This window comes from Bufo gargarizans, unplaced genomic scaffold, assembly GCF_014858855.1.
Source record: "Bufo gargarizans isolate SCDJY-AF-19 unplaced genomic scaffold, ASM1485885v1 fragScaff_scaffold_695_pilon, whole genome shotgun sequence".
In the NCBI taxonomy this organism is placed as follows: domain Eukaryota; kingdom Metazoa; phylum Chordata; class Amphibia; order Anura; family Bufonidae; genus Bufo; species Bufo gargarizans.
The window spans coordinates 45,810-68,181 of NW_025334168.1; the positions used below are offsets into that span (position 1 = coordinate 45,810).

At 44.1% G+C, this 22,372-nt stretch overlaps 1 protein-coding gene across 4 annotated transcripts in view; it reads right to left on the reverse strand.

The window, feature by feature from the left end:
• Positions 1 to 11,887: 11,887 nt before the first annotated feature.
• LOC122922769 (F-box/LRR-repeat protein 21-like) overlaps positions 11,888 to 22,372 on the reverse strand; it is a 33,177-nt gene continuing 22,692 nt past the window's right edge. For all 4 annotated transcript variants that reach the window (XM_044273492.1, XM_044273490.1, XM_044273491.1 and 1 more), the window contains one exon: positions 11,888 to 15,011. In XM_044273492.1, the coding sequence (XP_044129427.1) occupies positions 14,368 to 15,011 (644 nt within the window). In that variant the 3' untranslated portion in view covers positions 11,888 to 14,367. The remainder of the gene's footprint in view (positions 15,012 to 22,372) is intronic.

The following is a 22,372-nucleotide window of genomic DNA, read 5'->3' on the forward strand; positions in this document are numbered from 1 at the left end:
TTTCACTCAAACAATGTGTCTGGTATTTATTTAAACAGCCTACCAAAATGTGCTGGCATCTAAAACGGACCAAACTATGGGATGATGCTTTCCAAACAACTCACCCATTTGTGGATGGAGAAGTAGCAATACAAATTATTAGATAGGGCATTGATGGCTAACCTTTGCACTACAACTGGGAAAGATTTCCAACTCCCAGCATGCTCCATTTATTTCTATTGTGTTTTTTAAACTAATCAACGAAGCTAGGGGGACAACTTGTGAGTTGGAGATTTTACCCAGCTGCAGTGCCAAGGTTAGCCATCATTGATCTTGCTCTTTTAACTAGGTGTTGGTACCAACATCTGTTTGGACGTGAGGTAATGTTTTAAAAAAAAAGAGGAGAGTATAATGCACACGGCCAAACCCACCTTTTCTTAAATTTTGGGTTTGGGCCTAATAAAATATTATCCTCCTGTTTGTCCTGCAAAGCTAGTGGCTATGTACAATTTCAACCAAACACACTTACAAATGTTTCTTTTGGGTATCCCAAAAGCAGATCATGTATGAGGACGACATGTAGAATGTGACAGTGTAAAATTCTAATTTTCAACTAATTTTCAAATATACATCTCTCATATTTCTATAAAGACACTTCAAAGAGACACAAACAATACTTGTAGTAGTAAAACAAGTTTATTTTACATGTTGACGGCCACTTGACTCAAATCATTTTAGAGGTATTAGGCTACTTTCACACTAGCGTTCGATCGGATCCGTTCTGAACGGATCCGCTCATATTAATGCAGACGGTGGCTCCGTTCAGAACGGATCCGTTTGCATTACCATGAACAAAAAAAAAAATATGAATATATATATTTTTTTTTTTTTGTTCATGATAGTGCAAACGGATCCGTTTTGACTTTACATTGAAAGTCAATGGGAGACGGATCCGTTTGAAAATTTAGCCATACGGTGTCAACTTCAAACGGATCCGTCCCCATTGACTTACATTGTAGGTCTGGACGGATCCGTTTGCCTCCGCACGGCCAGGCGGACACCCGAAGGCTGCAAGCAGCGTTCAGGTGTCCGCCTGCTGAGCGGAGCGGAGGACAGACGGAGCCATACTGATGCTGGACGGATCCACTCAGAATGCATTAGGGCTGGACGGATCAGTTCGGGGCCGCTTGTGAGAGCCTTCAAATGGAACTCACAAGCGGAGCCCCGAACGCAAGTGTGAAAGTAGCCTTAGAAGGTTTTGGGAAACATATAGCAAATCCATTTATGTGGTTTCTAAAATAGGAAAAACAAAGATCTTGTTTGGGGATCAAAAGATTGATTTGCTTTTAGTTCCAAAAAACCTCAGCCCGCAAGCCCACGTCAAGGGTCCTCATTGTCTTGCGAGTCCCTACACTCAACTATGTCTAAAATTACATAAGCTATCTGGAAAACAAAAGAAAACTAACGAGAACAGAAGAAATCAAACACTGCCACGAATTGCGTCCCTCTGCCATGGCACGGACCCCTCTGGGCTTAGAAAGTAGTCTGCATAGAGTTCTCGAACTGCAAGGCCTGCAGTCCCAGGTCGTCTATGCAGGGTCCGATCCAAGCCCAAACCTGCTGACGCAGGCCAATCTTCCATGTCAACAGAAGAGGCAGCCTCGTGAATCCTGGTGAAGTTGTGTAGAACAACACAAGCTTGAATCACCAGGGTAGCATTCTCCGGATCCATCTGTATGGATGACAAAAACACCCTCCATTTGCTAGAGAGTATTCCGAAAGCGCACTCAACATACAGACGGGCACGAGTCAACCGGTAGTTGAAAATACGCCTCCTGACATCCAAACCACGCTTTGGAAAGGGCCGCATAACATGGTGAGTTAAGGCAAACCCTTCATCCGCCACGATGACAAATGGAGCCGGCGGACCAGCAGATCCGGGCAGTCTTCTGGACTCGGGCAGGGCAAGCTGGTTGGCACGAAGCCGCTCACCCATTCTAGAAGAACTAAAGATCCGTGCATCAGCAGTGCTTCCATAGGCCCCGATATCAACCATTATAAACCGGTAGTTACTGTCAGCAACAGCCATCAGCACTACCGAAAAATATTGCTTATAATTGAAGAATCGGGACCCTGAGTGAGGAGGCTTCTTCACACGGATGTGCTTGCCATCCATTGCCCCGATGCAGTTTGGAAACTGCGCAGAAATTTGGAAGCCCTCAGCGATCCGAAGCCAATCGTCCACCTTGGGCTGCGGCATCACCGTCTCTCGGAGTTGCTGCCAGATGACCTGGCAAGTGTGTCGGACAATCCGAGATATCGTCGAGGTTCCTAAAAGAAACTCAAAATGCAGCGATGCAAATGAGTTCCCCGTGGCAAGGAATCTGTGGAAAAATGTAATGAAAAAGAATCAAACAGCGGAAAAACAAAGGGAACATCAGATACATCAATGACATATAATGTTGGACCCCAGATAAGATCTAAAAGTCCCCAAGTCCATTGTGGCCAAAACCCCCAAAAAAAGGCAAACACTAGGGGCTACGAGCTAAACACTATCAGCTATTGGGGTGTGGGCAGTACGACCAGAACTAAGTTACAAGTACTGTCTTTATCCCCTTTGAAATGTTGTACGTTATTGGCAAATTAAAACTTATATGGGAACATTACGCATGATGAGGACGAAAGATGCAAATCCCAGGGTTTTGCAACAACCTCAAACACACAAAATAAGGTACAGACTGGCATATAGGCTTCAAGCAGGGTGGTGCACACATCTAGGGATCCTGACTGAGGGGCCAAAAGCTTAAAGACACTACAATATAATCTGATGCAGTACCCAATAAAGTTATATTTATTACAGGAGATTTAGTCACTCACACGGCCAGGATACAAACTGCTGTAACCTGGCTGCCTGACTGACTATCCCCAACATTTTTTCACAAATTATTCTTGCGAGTGCTGCGGAGTATTGTAGTGTCTTGAGGACGTTTGGGGATCCAAAGTTCAAAAATTGCACATACACTTAGACAACCTTCAATATTTGGGGGTTATGTGGCAGGGAATAACGGTAGGCACAACGAAAAATTTACAATAAAATGACACAAAACATTAGGGGAAAAGAAAGGTTACTTCACCAAACAGAAGCACATGTCTAACAGCAGCCATTTTAAAACACATGTTCCTCCTGACAGAGGCACGGCACATTACTGGTGAAGCTTGATCAATTAAATATTGCTTACCTCAACGTGACGATGAGCCTTTCCTCAGGAGTAATGCTGCGCCTCATATTGGTGTCCATGAAGGTAAGAACAGTACGTAGAGACGACAGCAAGCGATCAAATGTATTGACTGACATCCTGCAGAAGGTGAAAAACTTCTCTGGATGCAGCCGCAGATCTTGGTATAGGGTATGGAAGTGTCCTTTCCGGTAACGTTGGGAAACAATCGGATGGACCCAAAATCTACGCCTTCTGCTAGGTTCCTCACGCACCGCAGGAGTGCGCGGTCCCCATCGCCGAGAAGCAAGCCAATGCATTAAGACCTCATCCTAACATGCATCATCCATGGTGAAATCGCAAAGAAAAGCAACCAAAATCACCTCTGTACTCTGTGCAGACTACAGAAAATGGCCACCAAACAAAACTCAGGTGCACTTCATTTATACCAGTATCCTGGGTGGAGTTATTAAAATTTCTATTTTTTTTACCAATCCTTCTTTAAAGACGGTCCGCAAAAAAAACCGGACACACGGAAACACAACGGAAGGAAAAACGGATCACGGAACAACGGAACCCCCTTTTGCGGACCGAGAAAAAATACTGTTGTGTGCATGAGGCCTAATACTGTGCCTGTATCCCTCAGATATCCTGGTATGAACGGTACAAGTGGTTGTAGCAGGGAATCTGCCCATTCCGATAAATTTTCGGAATATGAGCCGATGCCTGCCACAATCGGACGTAATGGAGGTGGAAAACCTGGTTAATGAACTTTTGGAAGCGCGTGGAATATTGGTGTAATGGCATGTTCTACATATATAAGTTCAGTTTCTTTTTTTAGATAAAATACCCAATGAGTGACCTCTATCCAAAATTTCACAAAGCATTTTCTGACAGGGGAGGAGAGGATTGCAATCTAATGTAAGATAGACATCATGATCATTCAGCAAGTTCAAAATCTGATTCTTATATAACTCACTGTCTAGGATCACTACCGCTCCTCCCTTGTCAGCTCTGCGTATTACAATATCCTGCATATTTTGTAATTCCTCAAAAGCTTTATATTCATCCCTTGTAAGATTATTTTTGGGTACTTTTTCAGTGTTCGCTTTCAGAGCACAGAGATCCTTCTGAACTAACTCCTGGAATCTGTCAAGGACCTCGGACCGGGACTGTATGGGATAAAAACTCTTATTAGAGATTTTATATGTAGCAGATTTATTGCATATAAAATCCCTGTCCGGGTCCCCACATGCCTCCTGGAGTGAGGAGATCTGTGCCAAATTAGCAAAATCAAAACAGGGATACACATTTTCAACCATATCATCCTGAGATGCATTATATTCCTGCAATTCTGATATACAATTTTCTTCAGCATTTTCATCTTCATTAATGGAAGAAAAATGTTTTTTAAGGCCCCATGCACACGGCCGTGTTTCACAGCCGTGTGCGGGCCGTGGAACCGTGGCCTGGATCCCTCCTGAGAGCAGGAGCGCACGGCGTCATTGGTTGCTATGACGCCGTGCGCTCCCTGCTGCCGGGACAGTACAGTAATACACTGGTATAGATCATACCAGTGTATTACTGTATTGCGGCGGCAGCAGGGAGCGCACGGCGTCATAGCAACCAGTGACGCCGTGCGCTCCTGCTCTTAGGAGGGATCCAGGCCGCGGTTCCACGGCCCGCACACGGCTGTGAAACACGGCCGTGTGCATGGGGCCTTAAAAAACATTTTTCTGGCAAGTTTATTTACATCTATAATCGTGTGATATAAATCAAAACTCCGGGATGGGGAGAAAGAAAAACCCTTCCTCAAAACCCTCTCCTGAGTGGGGGAGATGGGCTTTGAGGAGAGGTTAATCACCTGTATATCATCAGCTATTTCTTGCGGCTCGGATACCGCCTGCTTTTTATGGTGTTTTCTCCCCGCCCTGCGTTTTTTGCCTGATTACTATGGCTAATGCCTCCTGATGCTAGTCCTTCCAATTGAACTGCAGTACTATCCGCATTGTCTGAATTAGACTCGACAGAATCCATGTCCGTGGAACTAAATGACACACCTATGCTCCGCTTTCCTCTGGATTTGGAGCGATTTATTCTTTTGAGTATGGATCGGGGAGTTCCTGTTCTATTATTTGACCAGGTGTATATTGTATTTGTACTGTAGTCAAGAAGGTCACGATTAAATTTGCTTTGTTTAAGTTCAATAAGCATGTCCTCCAACTTATTTAGATTTTCATTCAATTTGATATCCATGCTCTGGAAGCTTTCACTTGATTCATGGTGTTTCAGATCTTCCTGAAGTGTTTTAATCTCATTGTGAGTTTCCTTTAAAGTGGCTTCTTCATGTGCAACAATTAGTTCCATTAATTTGATGGAGCATTCTGATAAAATGTTGTACCATTGTGTTGTAAAGGAGTCAGAGTAGGTTGTGGTTGGTTTTTTCTTTATCCGCAGTCCTCTTGGCACCATATTTTTGTCCAAATATCTTTTTAGGGAAGTGCAGTCCCACCACGTCCTTAACTCTTTCACCAAAGGTTTTTCCAGTGATGTCATTTTGATAGTTAAATCAATTTCACCCTGTTTGGGCGTACCTGTTGTATTGAATATATTATCCATCTTTTTCATGCGGTCTTCACATTGCTCCATGGATCGCAACGCCGCAGACATATTTAAACAATACAGCAGGACCCGGATCTCAGGCCAAAAAGAACTTTAGTATATTATGGGTGGAGGGAGTGCACGCTGGTTCGCATAGTGCATATACAAAGACAGAAGATTGCAGCTCTCACCTCAGATCCCTGTGAAGCACGGAGGATAGGGCTTGAACCCAGCCACATTTGAAATGTCCAAAAAACACACAGGGTTCACTGTACGTGATAATTTGCATAGTGACAGTCATTATGGATGTGGCGATAATAATGTGAAATATATTGAGAAAAAGTGTTTTTTTCTTTTATATACTTTTCATACTTTTAATAACTTTTTAAAAATCATTTTGTAGTCTGACAAGGTGACCATAATGGACAATATTTTGATTGCTATTTAAATACATTGCACTATTCCTATAGTATAGTTCAATGCATTTTAATGTCAGTGCTATACTGACATTCACCAGCAGGCTGTGTCAGAGGTGCAGCCCGCAGGAAACAGAAGGCTTGGTGTCTACACTAGGCTCCTGTGCTCTGTGTATGTAATAGATTAGTAGTTTCCCTCTACAAGTTATCATATACTAGGAGCAGTAGCTATGTCCTTCTCACTCCCTATAATGTCCTCTGGTCGCCCATAATAACATTCTAGAGATGCTGGGACTTATAGTTCTCTCTTATAGCCCTCTCCATGTAATGACCACTGATGCTCCATACTAACAGTCTGGACATGATGAAAGTTGTAGTTCTCTCCTCATACCTCTTCTCTATATAATGTGCACTGAACACCCATAATAACAATTTGGACATTCTGGGAGTTGTAGTCCTCTCCTTATATCTCCTCCTTGTAATGTCCTTTGATTTCACATAACAACCTAGCCATGCTGGGAGTTTTAGTTTTCTCCTCTTATACCTCCTCCTGTAATGTCCACTGAGCACCCATAATAACAGTATGGACATGCTGGGAGTTGTAGTCCTCTCTTACACCTCCTCCTGTAATGTCCTTATGATAGCTTCACATGGCAGATTTTCAGTGCTGAAAAAAACTTATGTATCAGTTTTCTCCATCAACTTTTTTCCCTGATGTGTTTCTTAATGCAGTTTTTCGTGTGGTTTCGGTAAGGATTTTGATTCCTGAACAGTTTTCAATGGAAATTCTGGAATTCACACAAGAATAGAACAATTCATGTTTTCCACTGCATAGTTTTTAAAACTGCAAGCGGACTAAAACGTGCCATGTAGTTTAACATACAGATTCCCCATTAAAATCTGCACCCAAAATAAATATGAACCTAGCCTTACATGCTTGACTCATAACCATCTGCATGGAGTTTGTATGTTCTCCCCGTGTTTGGTGGGTTTTCTCCCACACTCCAAAGACATACTGATAGGGACTATAGATTGTGAGCCTCATTGGGGACAACTTAATGGTCATGCCTGTAAAGTGCTGCGGAATATGTAAGTGCTATATAAGTGTATAAGATAAATATATAAATGACTGTCGCTAGGGAGGAAGATCAGATTTTTGACAGATGGAAAAGGTTTGCTTTAAAACAGGCATTTTCTCTCATCAACTGTTGCTACAAACTCTTGACTGGGTTATCTCATATATATATATATATATATATATATATATATATATATATAAATGCGTTTCTGTCTGTCTGTTCTTTATGCGCGACCAAACGATTGGACCGATCTTCACCAAATTTGGCACACAGGAACATCAGGTATCCGGGAAGGTTATAGACGGGGTCTCAGCTCTCTAGGACTTACCGTCCCTGAGATATTCCCAAAAAATTACCCACATTAGCCAATACAAGCCTGCAAGTCTTTCTCTTCAAATCTCAACTGCCATAAACACAGTTTTACTCCAGGTTTCCATTACAACCCAGCCATTTTTCTTTACTGCTTAAAGGGGCGGGTACTGTGGAGGTCACTGCTTTTAAAGGGGCAGGCACAGTAAAGGTCATGGTTTTTAAAGGGGCAGGCACAGTGGAGGTCACGTTTATTAAAGGGGCGGGCACACTGGAAGTCACTTATTAAATGGGCGGGCACTGTGGAGGTCACTGTTATTAAAGAAGTGAGCTCTATGAAGGTCCCTGTTAAAGGGGTGGTCACTGTTAAAGGGGCAGCCACTGTGAAAGTCACTGTTAAAGGGGTGGTCACTGTGAAAGTCACTAATAAAGGGGCGGTCACTGTGAAAGTCACAGTTAAAGGGGCGGTCACTGTGAAAGTCACTGTTAAAGGGGCAGTCACTGTAAGTCAATGTTAAAGGGGTGGCCATTGTTAAAGGGGCGGTCACTGTTAAAGGGGTGGTTACTGTAAAGGGGCAGTCACTGTGAAAGTCACTGTTAAAGGGGCGGTCACTGTTAAAGGGGCGGTCACTGTGAAAGTCACTGTTAAAGGTGTGGCCATTGTTAAAGGGGCGGTATCTGTGAAAGTCACTGTTAAAGGGGCGGTCACTGTTAAAGGGGCAATCACTGTGAAAGTCACTGTTAAAGGGGAGTGCACTGTGGAGGTCTCTGTTAAAGGGCGGGCACCATGGAAGTCACTGTTAAAGATGCAGGAACTGTGAAGGTCACTGTTAAAGGGATGGCCACTATGAATGTCACTGTTAAAGGGGTGGTCAATGCTAAAGGGGAAATCACTGTTAAACGGGCGGGCACTGTGGTGGTCAATGTTAAAGGAGCGGGCACTGTGGAGGTCATTGTTAAAGGAGCGGGTACTCTACAGGTCACTGTTATAGGGGAAACTGTTGATATCTTTTTACGACACGTGGAAACATAAAATGAAATATAGCCGTGGAAGCCGGGTCCTTCTACTAGTATATATATAAATATGAGTTTCTGTCTCTGTTCTTTATGCGCGACCAAACGGCTGGACCGATCTTCACCAAATTTGGCACACAGATACATCAGGTGTCCGGGAAGGTTTTATACCATATCGTTCCTGAGATATTCCCAAAAAGGATCTGCATTAGCCAATACAAGCCTGCAAGTCTTTCTCTTTATATCCCAACTACCATACACACAGTCACATGTCCCTTATCAGCCAATAGAAGCTCGCAGGCCCTTAGTCTCCACATACACACAGTTTTGCTCCAGGTTTCCATTACAACCCAGCTATTTTTCCTCACTGCTGTAGGTCAGCTTTAGGCTAGGGCTACACGACAACATGTGTCTCACGACACATCGGGTACAACTACACTGCGACATGCTGCAACTGTGACGTGACAGTCAAAGAAAAATCCATCTTGGATGGATTTTTTGCGGCTGTCGTGTCGCAGTCGGAGCATGGATTATCATTATAAAAATTGGTACGAGACATTGGTGTGACAAAATGTCATGCGACACATGTCGTCGTGAAGCCCTAGCCTTAAAGGGACAGGGCGTTGTGAAGGTCACTGTTAAGGGGGCAGGGGCCACTATTAAAGAGGCAGCTGCTGTGGAGGTCACTGTTAAGGGGTCAGGGGCCACTATTAAAATAGCAGCTGCTGTTGAGGTCAGTGTTAAAGGTGCGGGCACTGTGGAGTTCACTGTTAAAGGGGCAGGGTACTGTGAGGTTACTGTTAAGGGAGTGCGGTACTTTGTAGGTTACTGTTAAGGGAAAGGGGTACTGTGGCAGTCACTGTTAAAGGGACGGTTGCTGTGAAGGTCAAAGTTAAGGAGATGGGCTGCTGAGGAGGTCCCATTTTTTCAAGGAGGTGGGGCACTGTGGGGGGTTAGTGTTAAGTGGTGAGAGGCTTTGGAGTTCACTGTTAAGGGGGCGGGGTACTATAAAAAGACACTGTTATGGGGGATACTATCGATATCTTTTAACTACACACACAAACATTACATTAATTAGATGAAATATACTTGTGCAAAGCTGGGTCCTTCTGCTAGTATTTGTATATAATTGAATGGAAGGGGCAGTTATCTTGGTAGGTTTAGTATTCTGTAGTCTATTGCAGTTCCACATGATGGTAACCAAATCTTTTTTATACTATTACTAACTAGGAGATTTCTTCCAACCAAATTTGTGTGTGACAAAAGTTATGTAGCCCCCTCCTCCTAATCTTCTTGTTTTAGGGGGGGGGGGGGGGGGGGGGGGGGGGGGGGGGGGGGGTAGTAGACATGGCTGCAGCCTGATAGAACAATGCATTGCTTTTATATTGTATTTTTCATGGTTTGCAATTGTGATATCTGTTGAAACAAGAGCAAATAAAGACACATAAGGAAATTATGTTATGTTTTGTTGGTGATTTGTATTCTGGCTTTAGTTCCCCTTTAATATAATCCACAAATATCTAAATCTATTTACAATTTACATTAAACATTTAAAGCACAAAAAACAAATACGATGCAGAATAAAATGCAAAGATTTTGAAATTCTGCTAAGCAAAATTTCATAAACTGCAAATTATATATATATATATATATATATATATACAGTACAGACCAAAAGTTTGGATACACCTTCTCATTCAAAGAGTTTTCTTTATTTTCATGACTATGAAAATTGTAGATTCACACTGAAGGCATCAAAACTATGAATTAACACATGTGGAATTATATACATAAAAAAGTGTGAAAAAACTGAAAATATGTCGTATTCTAGGTTCTTCAAAGTAGCCACCTTTTGCTTTGATTACTGCTTTGCACACTCTTGGCATTCTCTTGATGAGCTTCAAGAGGTAGTCACCTGAAATGGTTTTCACTTCACAGGTGTGCCCTGTCAGGTTTAATAAGTGGGATTTCTTGCCTTATAAATGGGGTTGGGACCATCAGTTGCGCTGTGGAGAAGTCAGGTTCCCAGAGATGCTTAGCACTTGTTGGCGCTTTTGCCTTCACTCTACGGTCCAGCTCACCCCAAACCATCTCGATTGGGTTCAGGTCCGGTGACTGTGGAGGCCAGGTCATCTTGCGCAGCATCCCATCATTCTCCTTCATGGTCAAGTAGCCCTTACACAGCCTGGAGGTGTGTTTGGGGTCATTGTCCTGTTGAAAAATAAATGATGGTCCAACTAAACGCAAACCGGATGGAATAGCATGCCGCTGCAAGATGCTGTGGTAGCCATGGTGGTTCAGTATGCCTTCAATTTTGAATAAATCCCCAACAGTGTCACCAGCAAAGCACCATCACACCTCCTCCATGCTTCACAGTGGGAACCAGGCATGTAGAGTCCATCCGTTCACCTTTTCTGCGTCGCACAAAGACATGGTGGTTGGAACCAAAGATCTCAAATTTGGACTCATCAGACCAAAACACAGATTTCCACTGGTCTAATGTCCAGCCCAAACAAGTCTCTTCTGCTTGTTGCCTGTCCTTAGCAGTGGTTTCCTAGCAGATATTCTACCATGAAGGCCTGATTCACACAGTATCCTCTTAACAGTTGTTCTAGAGATGTGTCTGCTGCTAGAACTCTGTGTGGCATTGACCTGGTCTCTAATCTGAGCTGCTGTTAACCTGCGATTTCTGAGGCTGGTGACTCGGATGAACTTATCCTCCGCAGCAGTCCGCATGTGAGCCAGTTTCTTTGTAGCGCTTGATGGTTTTTGTGACTGCACTTGGGGACACTTTCAAAGTTTTCCCAATTTTTCGGACTGACTGACCTCCATTTCTTAAAGTAATGATGGCCACTCGTTTTTCTTTACTTAGAATTTGTATTATGGCAAGAAAAAATCAGCTAACAGTCTATTCAGTAGGACTATCAGCTGTGTATCCACCTAACTTCTCCACAACGCAACTGATGGTCCCAACCCCATTTATAAGGCAAGAAATCCCACTTATTAAACCTGACAGGGCACACCTGTGAAGTGAAAACCATTTCAGGTGACTACCTCTTGAAGCTCATCAAGAGAATGCCAAGAGTGTGCAAAGCAGTAATCAAAGCAAAAGGTGGCTACTTTGAAGAACCTAGAATTTGACATATTTTCAGTTGTTTCACACTTTTTTGTTATGTATATAATTCCACATGTGTTAATTCATAGTTTTGATGCCTTCAGTGTGAATCTACAATTTTCATAGTCATGAAAATAAAGAAAACTCTGAATGAGAAGGTGTGTCCAAACTTTTGGTCTGTACACATATAAAGAAGTGCTTCCATTGTATACACCTCTTTTATATTAGGGGCCTATAAGCAAACTTCTTATTAATTTATATTAAAGTGTACCTCAAGTTTAACTGTAAAATAGTCAGTGTTAAGCTAAATTTCAGCTTTTGTCTCGAGTGACTAACCCTCAACGACTGTGATGCTCCCTAGGTAAGCTACAGCTAAGCCTACGGAGAGCTATGGAAATTTCCAGAGGGAGTACTTTCCATGCAGATACTCAAAGAAAGTGAAAACATGTCCCAGTGCTTTTTCTCTTTATTTCCTTTGCTTTGATTCTATTGTAATTATATAGTCTTATATTGCAATTAAAACTGGGAAATAAAGAAATCTCTCAGTGTTTTAGGATTTTAGCTATGCCTCCCTCCTCCTCACTGTCTTGTCGGATCAGAAAAACGGATAACAAAATGGTGAATTGGAACCAGCCTTAGCTTCACTCCTCCAGCCAGTCATCACAGGAAAAAATGTATAAATACCTGATAATTAACAAAGCATGCTAATTTGATAGAGGTTAGTCACTGTGGTAAATAAAACATGGGTGCTGTTCTGTTACATAGTCAGAAACCTGTTCTAGAATGTAACTTCAGATGTCACTGTTTAGACAACACAATCTGCTGCCCAGAAGCCATGATTGGTGGTGCCTGCATGAACGTCAGGATCAACCGATTAACAAGTGTTTCAATCGTTCATCAGGTGATCGGTGGCACATTTACATGTCCAGATTGTCGGGATCGGTCGTTCCTGATTATCTGCCCGATTCTCAGGCCATGTAAATGCACTTTGATTCTGAAGTGCGTTGTAAAACTTATCTGTATTCTGAAAATTATTTATTTTAAATGAATCACAAATGTGGCATCTATGTGCCTTCTGCCTTTCTTTTGGATCTAATTTCTTCAATGGGGAAGTCTTCCAAACAATTGAACCAAAGTAGTGCATGTTGCAATTTTCTATGCGAGGACCAATATGAATAGACCTTAAGTGTTATTTTAAGCATTTCCAAGCAGAGCTGCATAGATCACAGTCTTTAAAGGGATTTTTCAAGATTTTTGATATCCTCAGGAAAGGTCATCAATATAAGATTGACGGGGATCTAACACTCCCCTCAGCTGTTTGAGGAGGCCATGGCATTCTGGTGAGTGCCGTAGCCTCCTCGTCACTTACCAATCACAACACCGTCCATTGAATATTGGCTGTGCTTGGTATTGCAGCTTAGTCCCATTTACTTGAATGCGACTAAACCGCACCTAGGTCACGTAACTAATGAAAATTGGCAGCTGACGGCATTTGTTGGTCAACTGTACCTGTGTGGCTGAGAAAAATAATGTTTACATTTTTTTAATATATGCAAATTAGCCTCTAGAAGTACAGGAGGCATTGCCATTACTACTAAAGGCTCAGCTCTCTCTGCAACTGCCATGCCTTTCTCCTCTTTGACAAGACCAGGTGTTATGATATTTACACTGCTTGGCCCCATTTAACAAAGTGCAGAGGGCGCAGCAGTTGCTGTTCAGCTGAGCCTCTAGGTGTAACAGCAACACCTCATTGCTCCTAGAGGCTCATTTGCATATACCAAAATTTCATTTTTCTCAGCAATGTGGGAACTTATGAACATGGGACCAACAAAGATACCTTCAGGTGCCAGGCGCACATGTAATGGGTCATCCAGTTTCATAAACAAATCTGCTGACGGATGCCCTTTAACTAATTTTTGTTAACAACATAGAGATTGCAGACTATTTATAATTTTTTTATGTTTTAAACATAAAAATGAATTGTGACTTAAAATGAGCAACATGTATATTTTTTTTACAAGGACTACGTTGAATTATCATGATGTGTTTCATACTATGCTCATTTGTCTTTTTGCTTAGTAGTGTTTTCTTTTTTTGCTTTACTATACTGAATTTGTGCTTTTCAACAGTATTACAGCAATAGGAGCTGAAAACATTTTGATAAGTACCCATTATGGGTATTCTGTAGGCTCACTAAGCAGTAAAAAACAGCAATAGTGCTATTATATCAGATCATATTGAACATGATGTCATCATATACAGTAGTGCAATATATGAGTGGCCTTTGGGTGGTGGCTTGCTTTGAAGCTTCAGGCTACACTTTCCTCTATGAAATGAATTTTGGCATAGTATAATAAAAGATATCTATATTGCTACATATCTATTAAATGATTCTCAGAGCTTACTAGAAGTATGAGTAATAAACTGATTGCATCCATATTTCTCCAGGCACAATAACAATAAAGCTATGCAGAGCAGCTGTGTAATTTTACACCAATACTCTCTTATAAACCTGCTTCATATTTAATGTTGGGGGGATACATAATAATGTTTTTGAAATGATTTTGTTTGACTTTTTATCTATGTAACTTAGAATTGCATAGCAAGCAAAAGTAAGAAAAGTCATAGAATTCCTTTGTCTACCAAGTTGGCATCATATCTGGAAACCACATTCTTCCTAGGTGCTTTGAAACTTCAAAATGAATTTGCTCCAGGCTGTACTTGTTGTCTGGGATAAGTACTTCCTCCATAATAGACAGCTGTGTCAGTCTCCTTCCACACATCTTTACAAATTCAACAAATGCACTGCAAGACACTTCACACTCTCCAAGGCCAATGGCAGTCAAGTTCTTGCAACGGTCAGCTATTCGAATGAGCTCATCATCCAAAGGCTGAAGTCCATTTGCACAAACCACCAGCTCAATCAATCGAGGACAGTTCATGCCTATACGACCTAGCATTGCCTTGCTCACGGCCCTGCCAAAGTACAGATGAGTAACGGGCGTCTCCTCTCGGAAAAACGCATCAAATTCCTCTTCATACAGGAAAAAGTACATGACGATATTGACTTTTGGAGAATGCTTGATAAGGGCATCCCAGCTTTGTTTCTTTATGGTGTGAAATTGTGTTTGTCCTGGATTTTCACTGACTACATCAATGCGAAGATGTTCAAGGCGAACATGTTTTTCAGTGGAAAGGGCCAAGAGTAATTCATCGCTCAAAAGATGGTAATTCAGAGCAAGTTCTCGAAGTCCGTGACACTGATCAGCCACACACAATATTCCTAATATGGATAAAAGAAGAATTAGTGTTTTAGACCAGCATTGCTCAATACTTCTGACCAAGTACCCGCCATGTAAATAAAACACCTCAAAAGTACTCCCAGGGATATGATCTTATACTGTTGTGTTGTATATGCAGGGCACAGCATTGGGACAATGTAGGTACCCTCGGGATACACATGTCATGGGTTGAGAACATTGTAGACATTTTTACAGCTCCTAATCTAGGCATTGGTAGATCATCTAGTGCTTGATGTCTTTTTGTCTTTGTGTTCTGTTCCCTAATCCTACCACACACACAAGCACTGATATTTTTCTTGCAGGGATTGTCTCACTTCAGCAAATGGCATTTATCATGTAGACACTTACTAATGTATTGCGTCCTTTGCTGGCTTGATTCATTTTTACATCACATTTTGCAGATGACACTAAACTGTGTAAAGTAATTAACATAGAAGAGGACAGAATACTGCTACAGATGGATCTGGATAGATTGGAGGCTTGGGCAGAGAAGTGGCAGATGAGGTTTAGCACTGACAATTGTAAGGTTATGCACATGGGAAGGAATAATGCAAGTCACCTGTACATACTAAATGGTAAAATATTGGGAAACACTGACACGGAAAAGGACCTAGGAATTTTAGTTAACAGAAAACTAAGCTGTAGAAACCAGTGTCAGGCAGCTGCTGTCAAGCTCAATAATATAATGGGTTGCATCAAAAGTGGTATAGATGCCCGTAATGAAAACATAGTCCTGCCACTTTGCAAATCACTAGTCAGACCACACATGGAACTGTGTACAGTTCTGGGCTCCTGTGAACAAGGCAGACATAGCAGAGCTGGAGAGGGTTCAGAGTAGGGCAACTAAAGTAATAACTGGAATGGATGGACTACAGTACCCTGAAAGATTATCAAAATTAGGGTTATTAATTTGAGAAAAAAAGACAACTGAGGGGAGATCTAATAACTATGCATAAATACCCATATTTTTCGCCCTATAAGAGATAGGGGTTAGAAGGTGAAAATAGGAAAAAATACCGCAAAAGGTGTGTTAAAATTTTTAATAAAATAGCAGAACAATATTTTAACACTGTAAACATTAACAGTAATAACCAACAGCATTGACCACCATCATTTCTGACTTAAATGTCCACGTACACTACTCCTCTATCCATTAGGGAACCCAAAAAACTCCTTATCACTACTGTCCAAGTTAATCACGCTCTGTGCCTCAGTATCACTGGTATCGCTGCCTTCAAGGCTTTGCTGATGCCACACTTTTTGAACGATCTGACGACGTGCCTGCCATGATGTTTTCACCCACTCACAGACGTGGGTGATGGTGGGCCTATTTATCCGTCCAGTGGGAGTCAGGTCATGGTTCCCAGCTGGCATCCACTGTTCCATTCCTCCCGTATAAACACTTTAAGAGAGGCCATTGTTCCGTTGATGTGTGATCCACTTTTTCATGTCCACGTCTAGCTGTGGCCACTTTGCAGCACACCCATGAAAAGTGTGTTTACTTTTCTCCGCTTTTTCCAACTGATCCTCTTGTTTCCTCCATTCAAGAATCATCTTTTCAGATGGAGGTGGCCCAAAATGTCTCTCCGCTGCCCTGTTTCCATGCTCTTTGGTGTATTTTATCACCTCCAGTTTAAAATGAATTTTATAAGAAAGCCTTTTCTGCTTTGACATCGTTCAGAAATGTACAGTATGCAGCAGGAGACTACCGTAATTTTCTGCAACAGAATTCGTAATGGAAGAACTCTCAGCACTACAATTATGGGGCGACTGTAGCTAAGAACATCAGTGGATGACAAACTTATGGGGGGATCTGCCTCTGACACTAGTTTATGGGGGGTAATCTGCTGCTCAAAAACTTATGGGGGGCATCTGCTGCTGACAGAAGTTTATGGGGGTAATCTGCTGCTGACACAATGTTATTGGGGGATCTGCTGCTGACACACTTCTGGGGGGATCTGCTGCTGACACACTTCTGGGGGGATCTGCCACTGACACAAGTTTCTGGGGGTACGGTAATTTACTACTGACGCAATGTTATGGGGGGGGGCTCTGTCGCTGACACATGTTTATGGGGGTAATCTGCTGCTGACAAACTTATGGGGGGATCTGCTGCTGACAGAAGTTTATGGGGGTAATCTGCTGCTGACATACTGTTATGGCGGGATCTGCTGCTGACGACAAACATATGGGGGTGATCTGCTGCTGACACACTTCTGGGGGGATCTGCTGCTGACACACTTCTGGGGGGATCTGCCACTGACACAAGTTTCTGGGGGTACGGTAATTTACTACTGACACAATGTAATGGGGGGGGGGATCTGTCGCTGACACATGTTTATGGGGGTAATCTGCTGCTGACAAACTTATGGGGGGAACTGCTGCTGACACTAGTTTATGGGGGTAATCTGCTGCTGACAAACTTATGGGGGGGATCTGTCGCTGACACACCTATGGAGGGGATCTGCCGCTGACACAAGTTTATAGGGGTAATCTGCTGCTGACACAATGTTATGGGGGGTAATCTGCTGCTGACACATTTATGGGGGGGATCTGCCGCTGATACAAGTTTATGGGGGTAATCTGCTGTTGACATAATGTTATGGGGGGGAAATCTGCCGCTTAAACACTTATGGGGAGGATCTGGCGTTGACACAAGTTTATGAGGGGTAATCTGCTGCTGACACAATGTTATGGGGGGATCTACCTCTGACACAAGTTTATGGGGGTACTGTAATCTGCTGCTGACACAATGTTATGGGGAGGGATCTGCTGCTGACACACTTATCAGGAAAGGGGGGGATCCATTAACACTTTAATAAGGGGGTCACTTTATTAGGGGTGGGGTCATAGGGGTACCTTATGGATGACTTCCTGGCAGGGCACAGTTCTCAGGGCACATACACAGGAACAGGTACTCCTATCAACTTTCCTCCTCCTCACAACGCATCCTCTGCTGCTGCAGATGGTGGGATGCAGGGGCTGGTCGCCTCTGTGGGTCCTATGTGGTAGGGACCGACAGGCCGCAGCAAGTACTGGGTGGTAGGGACCAGCTGGTCCCTACCAGAGAGCACCCGCAGAGGTGACCAGCCCCTGCATCCAACCATCTACAGCTGCCGATCCCTGCCTCCGACACCATCTGCAGGGGAAGCCGGTCTCCCAGCAGCCGCAGCGCGGCCAGCCCTTTCCTTCCATCACTGCAGCGGCAGCCATGTAACACAAGTTGTCCGGCGGCCACAAGCAAATCGTATGATATTTTTATTCTTTTTTCCTGTATTTGCCCCATAAGATGCACTAACGTTTTGGGGGGAAAAGTATGTCTTATGGGGCAAAAAATATGGTATACCAGGGGTCTGTACAGAGATCTCTCCCATCATCTATTTATGTGACTGCGATGAGGGGACATCAACTGCATCTGGAGGAAAGAAGATTTCTACACAAACATAGAAGAGGATTCTTTACGGTAAGAGCAGTGAGACTATGGAACTCTCTGCCGGAGGAGGTGGTGATGGTGAGTACAATAAAGGAAGAGGGGCCTGGATGTATTTCTGGAGTGTAATAATATTACAGGCTATAGCTACTAAAGAGGGGTTGTTGATCCAGGGAGTTATTCTGATTGCCTGATTGGAGTCAGGAAGGAATTTTCATCCCCTAAAGTGGGGAAAATTGGCTTTTACCTCACTATTTTTTTTTTTTTGCCTTCCTCTGGATCAACTGCCAGGATGACAGGCCGAACTGGTTGGACAAATGTCTTTTTTGGGCTTTGTAAACTATGTTACTATGTTACGTTTCCAGGGGTTACGGCCACCCTACAATCCATCTGTGGTGGTCATGCTTGCACACTATAGGAAAAGGCGCTGCCAAGGACAATGGGAGTACACATAGGCTGGCGCCTTTTCCTATAGTGTGTAACCACAACCACCGCTGTTGGATTGCAGGGTGGTCGTAACCTGTGGCAATAGCCATAAAGAAGTTCATCTCCAGTGTAAAGTGTGCTCATCCAAAAAATATCTGTGACATCCAGTGTACTTTTTCCGTAGACGGTGTCCGCTACGGACAGTGACATTAGCTGCGCCACATCTCCTGTGTAAAGTGTGTGCATCCAAAAAATATCTGTGACATACAGTGTATTTTTTCAATAGACGGTGTCCGCTTCTGACAGTGACATTACCAGGGCCACATCTGCAGTGTAATGTGTGCGCTGAAAAAAAATGTATCTGTGACATACAGTGTACTTTTTACGTAGACGTTTTGGACAGTGACATTACTAGTGGTACCTTTCCTGTATAATGTTTCCTCGTCCCAAATACCTGTGACATTCCCTGTAATTTTTTATAAGCCGCTCGTGACAGCATTGACATTATCTGCGGGATATCTTCTGTGTGACGTTTCCACATCCCAAATGCCTTTTTAAATTTTTTTGCGCATACACTTCCAAATCCTAGCAGCAAGCAAGCAGTAAGGTATGGGTAAGTGGCCGTGATGCTGATCGTGCACGCAGAGGCTGTGGCCATGGGCGTGTTGAAACTGTGCCTGCTGCCAGAGCACAAGAAAAACAATCATCCAAGATACCTAGCTTCATGTCCCAGTTGCAGGGCGGCACAGGACACCACTTGAAGTCAGACCAGTGCGGCCAAGTAGTTGGTTGGATTGCAGCAGATAATGCTTTCAGTTGGTTAAGCACCACCCTGTCTTCCACCAAGTTCAGTCTTTATACTCCTCCCTCCTACCATGGAGAGTCTGGCTAAACAAGTAATCCCACACTCAGATATTCCGAGGACCTATTTTCATCGCCATTCCTTGATTTGGCCCTCTTGCCAAGCACGCTTGAAGTGGGACAGATCTTGTGCCCTGATTCCCAAACTCTTGAGCATCCACAGTCACAAGAAGATGACGGTGGGGAACGGCAACTACTGTTTAATGAGGTGGATGATAATGAGACACAGTTGCCAATAAGTCCACGGCAATTCGTGTCTCAAGAGGTTGATGAAGAGCATGAGACACAGTTGTCTATCACTGAGGTTGTGGTTAGGTCAACAAGTCAGGAGGATGAGCAGAGTGAGGAAGTGGAGGTGGTGAACGATGAAGTTACTGACCCAACCTGAGAAGGTGGAAAGCCGAGCAAGGACAGCAGTACAGAGGGGGTGGGATCTGCAGCACTGCAACAGGCAGGAAGAGGCAGTGGCGTGGCAAAAGGGAGAAGGCATGTCACACCAAATAGGCCCGCAACTGTTCCACGGAGCACCCCCTTGTGGAAATCTCCCTTGCCAAGAGGTAGGTGTTCCACAGTATGGCCCTGTTTTGAGGAACATGCGGACGACAAAAGAATAGTAGTTTTCAACCTGTGCCGTACCAAAATGAGCTGGGACGTGAACACTAGCAACCTCACCACCAGCATGATCTGCCACATGGCATCCAAGCACCGTAATAAGTAGGCTGAATGCCTGCGTCCACAATCTGTGTCTGCAAGTCACACCACTGCCTCCTCTTCCCTCATGTTACGTGCTGGCCAATCCCCTGTCGAAGGCGCAGGCCCGGGTGCCTCCTGCCCTGCACCTGGACCTTCGTAAGCACCATCAGCGACCACATCCACTTCAGTGTCCCAGTGCAGCGTCCAAATGTCCTTACCCCAGGCCTTTGAATGCAAGCGCAAATACCCAGCCACCCACCCAGAGGCCATAGCACTAAATGACAAAATGCATAGCTTTCCAAATTTCTGGCCATAGAAATGTTACCATTTAAGCTTGTGGACACTGAGGCCTTCCGCAGCCTGATGTCAGTGGCATTACGCAGTCCACTATTTTTCAAGATGTGCCGCGCCCGCCTTACACCAACATGTGTTCCGTAACCAGTGGCGTAACTACCGGCGAAGCAGGGGAAGCAGCTGCTTCGGGGCCCGGGCGGCCTGGCGCCCCGGCGCCCCGGCAGCGTGTGTGACAGTTTATTTTCAAGTTAGTTAAATATCGTGTTCAGGGCCCCTTCACAGCAGCCGCCAGTGTGATCTAATTTTACTGTCTGCTAAAGTCTCCTGGTCTGGGATTCGAACCCACAACCTCCAATCTAGCAGTGTATCCAGCTCTGCTACATCTATACACATGACAGCTGCACCAGCACACTCAGCTCTGCTATATCTCTATATATGACAGCTGCCCCAGCAAACCCAGCTCTACTACATCTATACACATGACAGCTGCCGAAACACAGCCAGCTCTGCTACATCTATACACATGACAGCTGCCCCAGCACACTCAGCTCTGCTATATCTCTATATATCTATCTACTGTATAGCAATACTTAGAGATATATAGATGTAGCAGAGCTGGGTGTGCTGGAGCAGCTGTCATATATAGAGATATAGCAGAGCTGAGTGTGCTGGGACAGCTGTCATATAGAGATATAGCAGTGCTGGGTGTGTTTGGGCAGCTGTCATATGCATAGATGTAGCAGAGCTGGGTTTGCTGGGGCAGCTATCATATATAGAGATATAGCAGAGCTGAGTGTGCTGGAACAGCTGTCATATAGAGATATATCTGAGATACTGCTATATCTGTATATGACAGCTGTCTCAGCACATTCAGCTCTGCTATATCTTTATATATGAGCAGCTGTCATGTGTATAGATGTACACTTAGCCAGCTATAACAGTAGAAGTCTCATATTTTTTTAGTCAGCAGCAAGGCAGCTGGTATGGTCTAGTGGTTAGCTGCTTTGCCTCTGAAGCAGAAGGTCGTGGGTTCGAATCCCAGCCGAATCTTTTCTGAAATACAAGCACTGACTCCATATATGGACATACAGGGCGGGACCCAATACAAGGCGGGACACAGGAAGAGGCTGCATCGCATCGCTGACATGGAGGTAAGTAGAAGTGTTTATTATTATTTTTTTAATACCCGACTGTTACTGCCATGGGGGAGGGGGGTTGGCACCTGATACTGGCACCTGGGGGGGGAGGGGGGTTGGCACCTGATACTGGCATAGGGGGGGGGGAGAGTGGCACCTGATACTGGCATGGGGGGGAGGGAGAGTGGCACCTGATACTGGCATATGGGGGGGAGTGGCACCTGATACTGGCACCTGGGGGGGGATGGGGGGTTGGCACCTGATACTGGCACATGGGGGGGGAAGAGGCACCTGATACTGGCACATGGGGGGGAAGAGGGGTTGGCACCTGATACTGGCATATGGGGTGGGGGGGAGGGAGAGAGGCACTTGATACTGGCACTTTTTTTGTGGGGGGGAGATGGCACTATGATACTGGGACATGGGGGGGGAGAGGCACCTGATACTGGCACCTGGGGGGGAGGGGGGGTTGGCACTTGATACTGGCACATGGGGGGGGGGA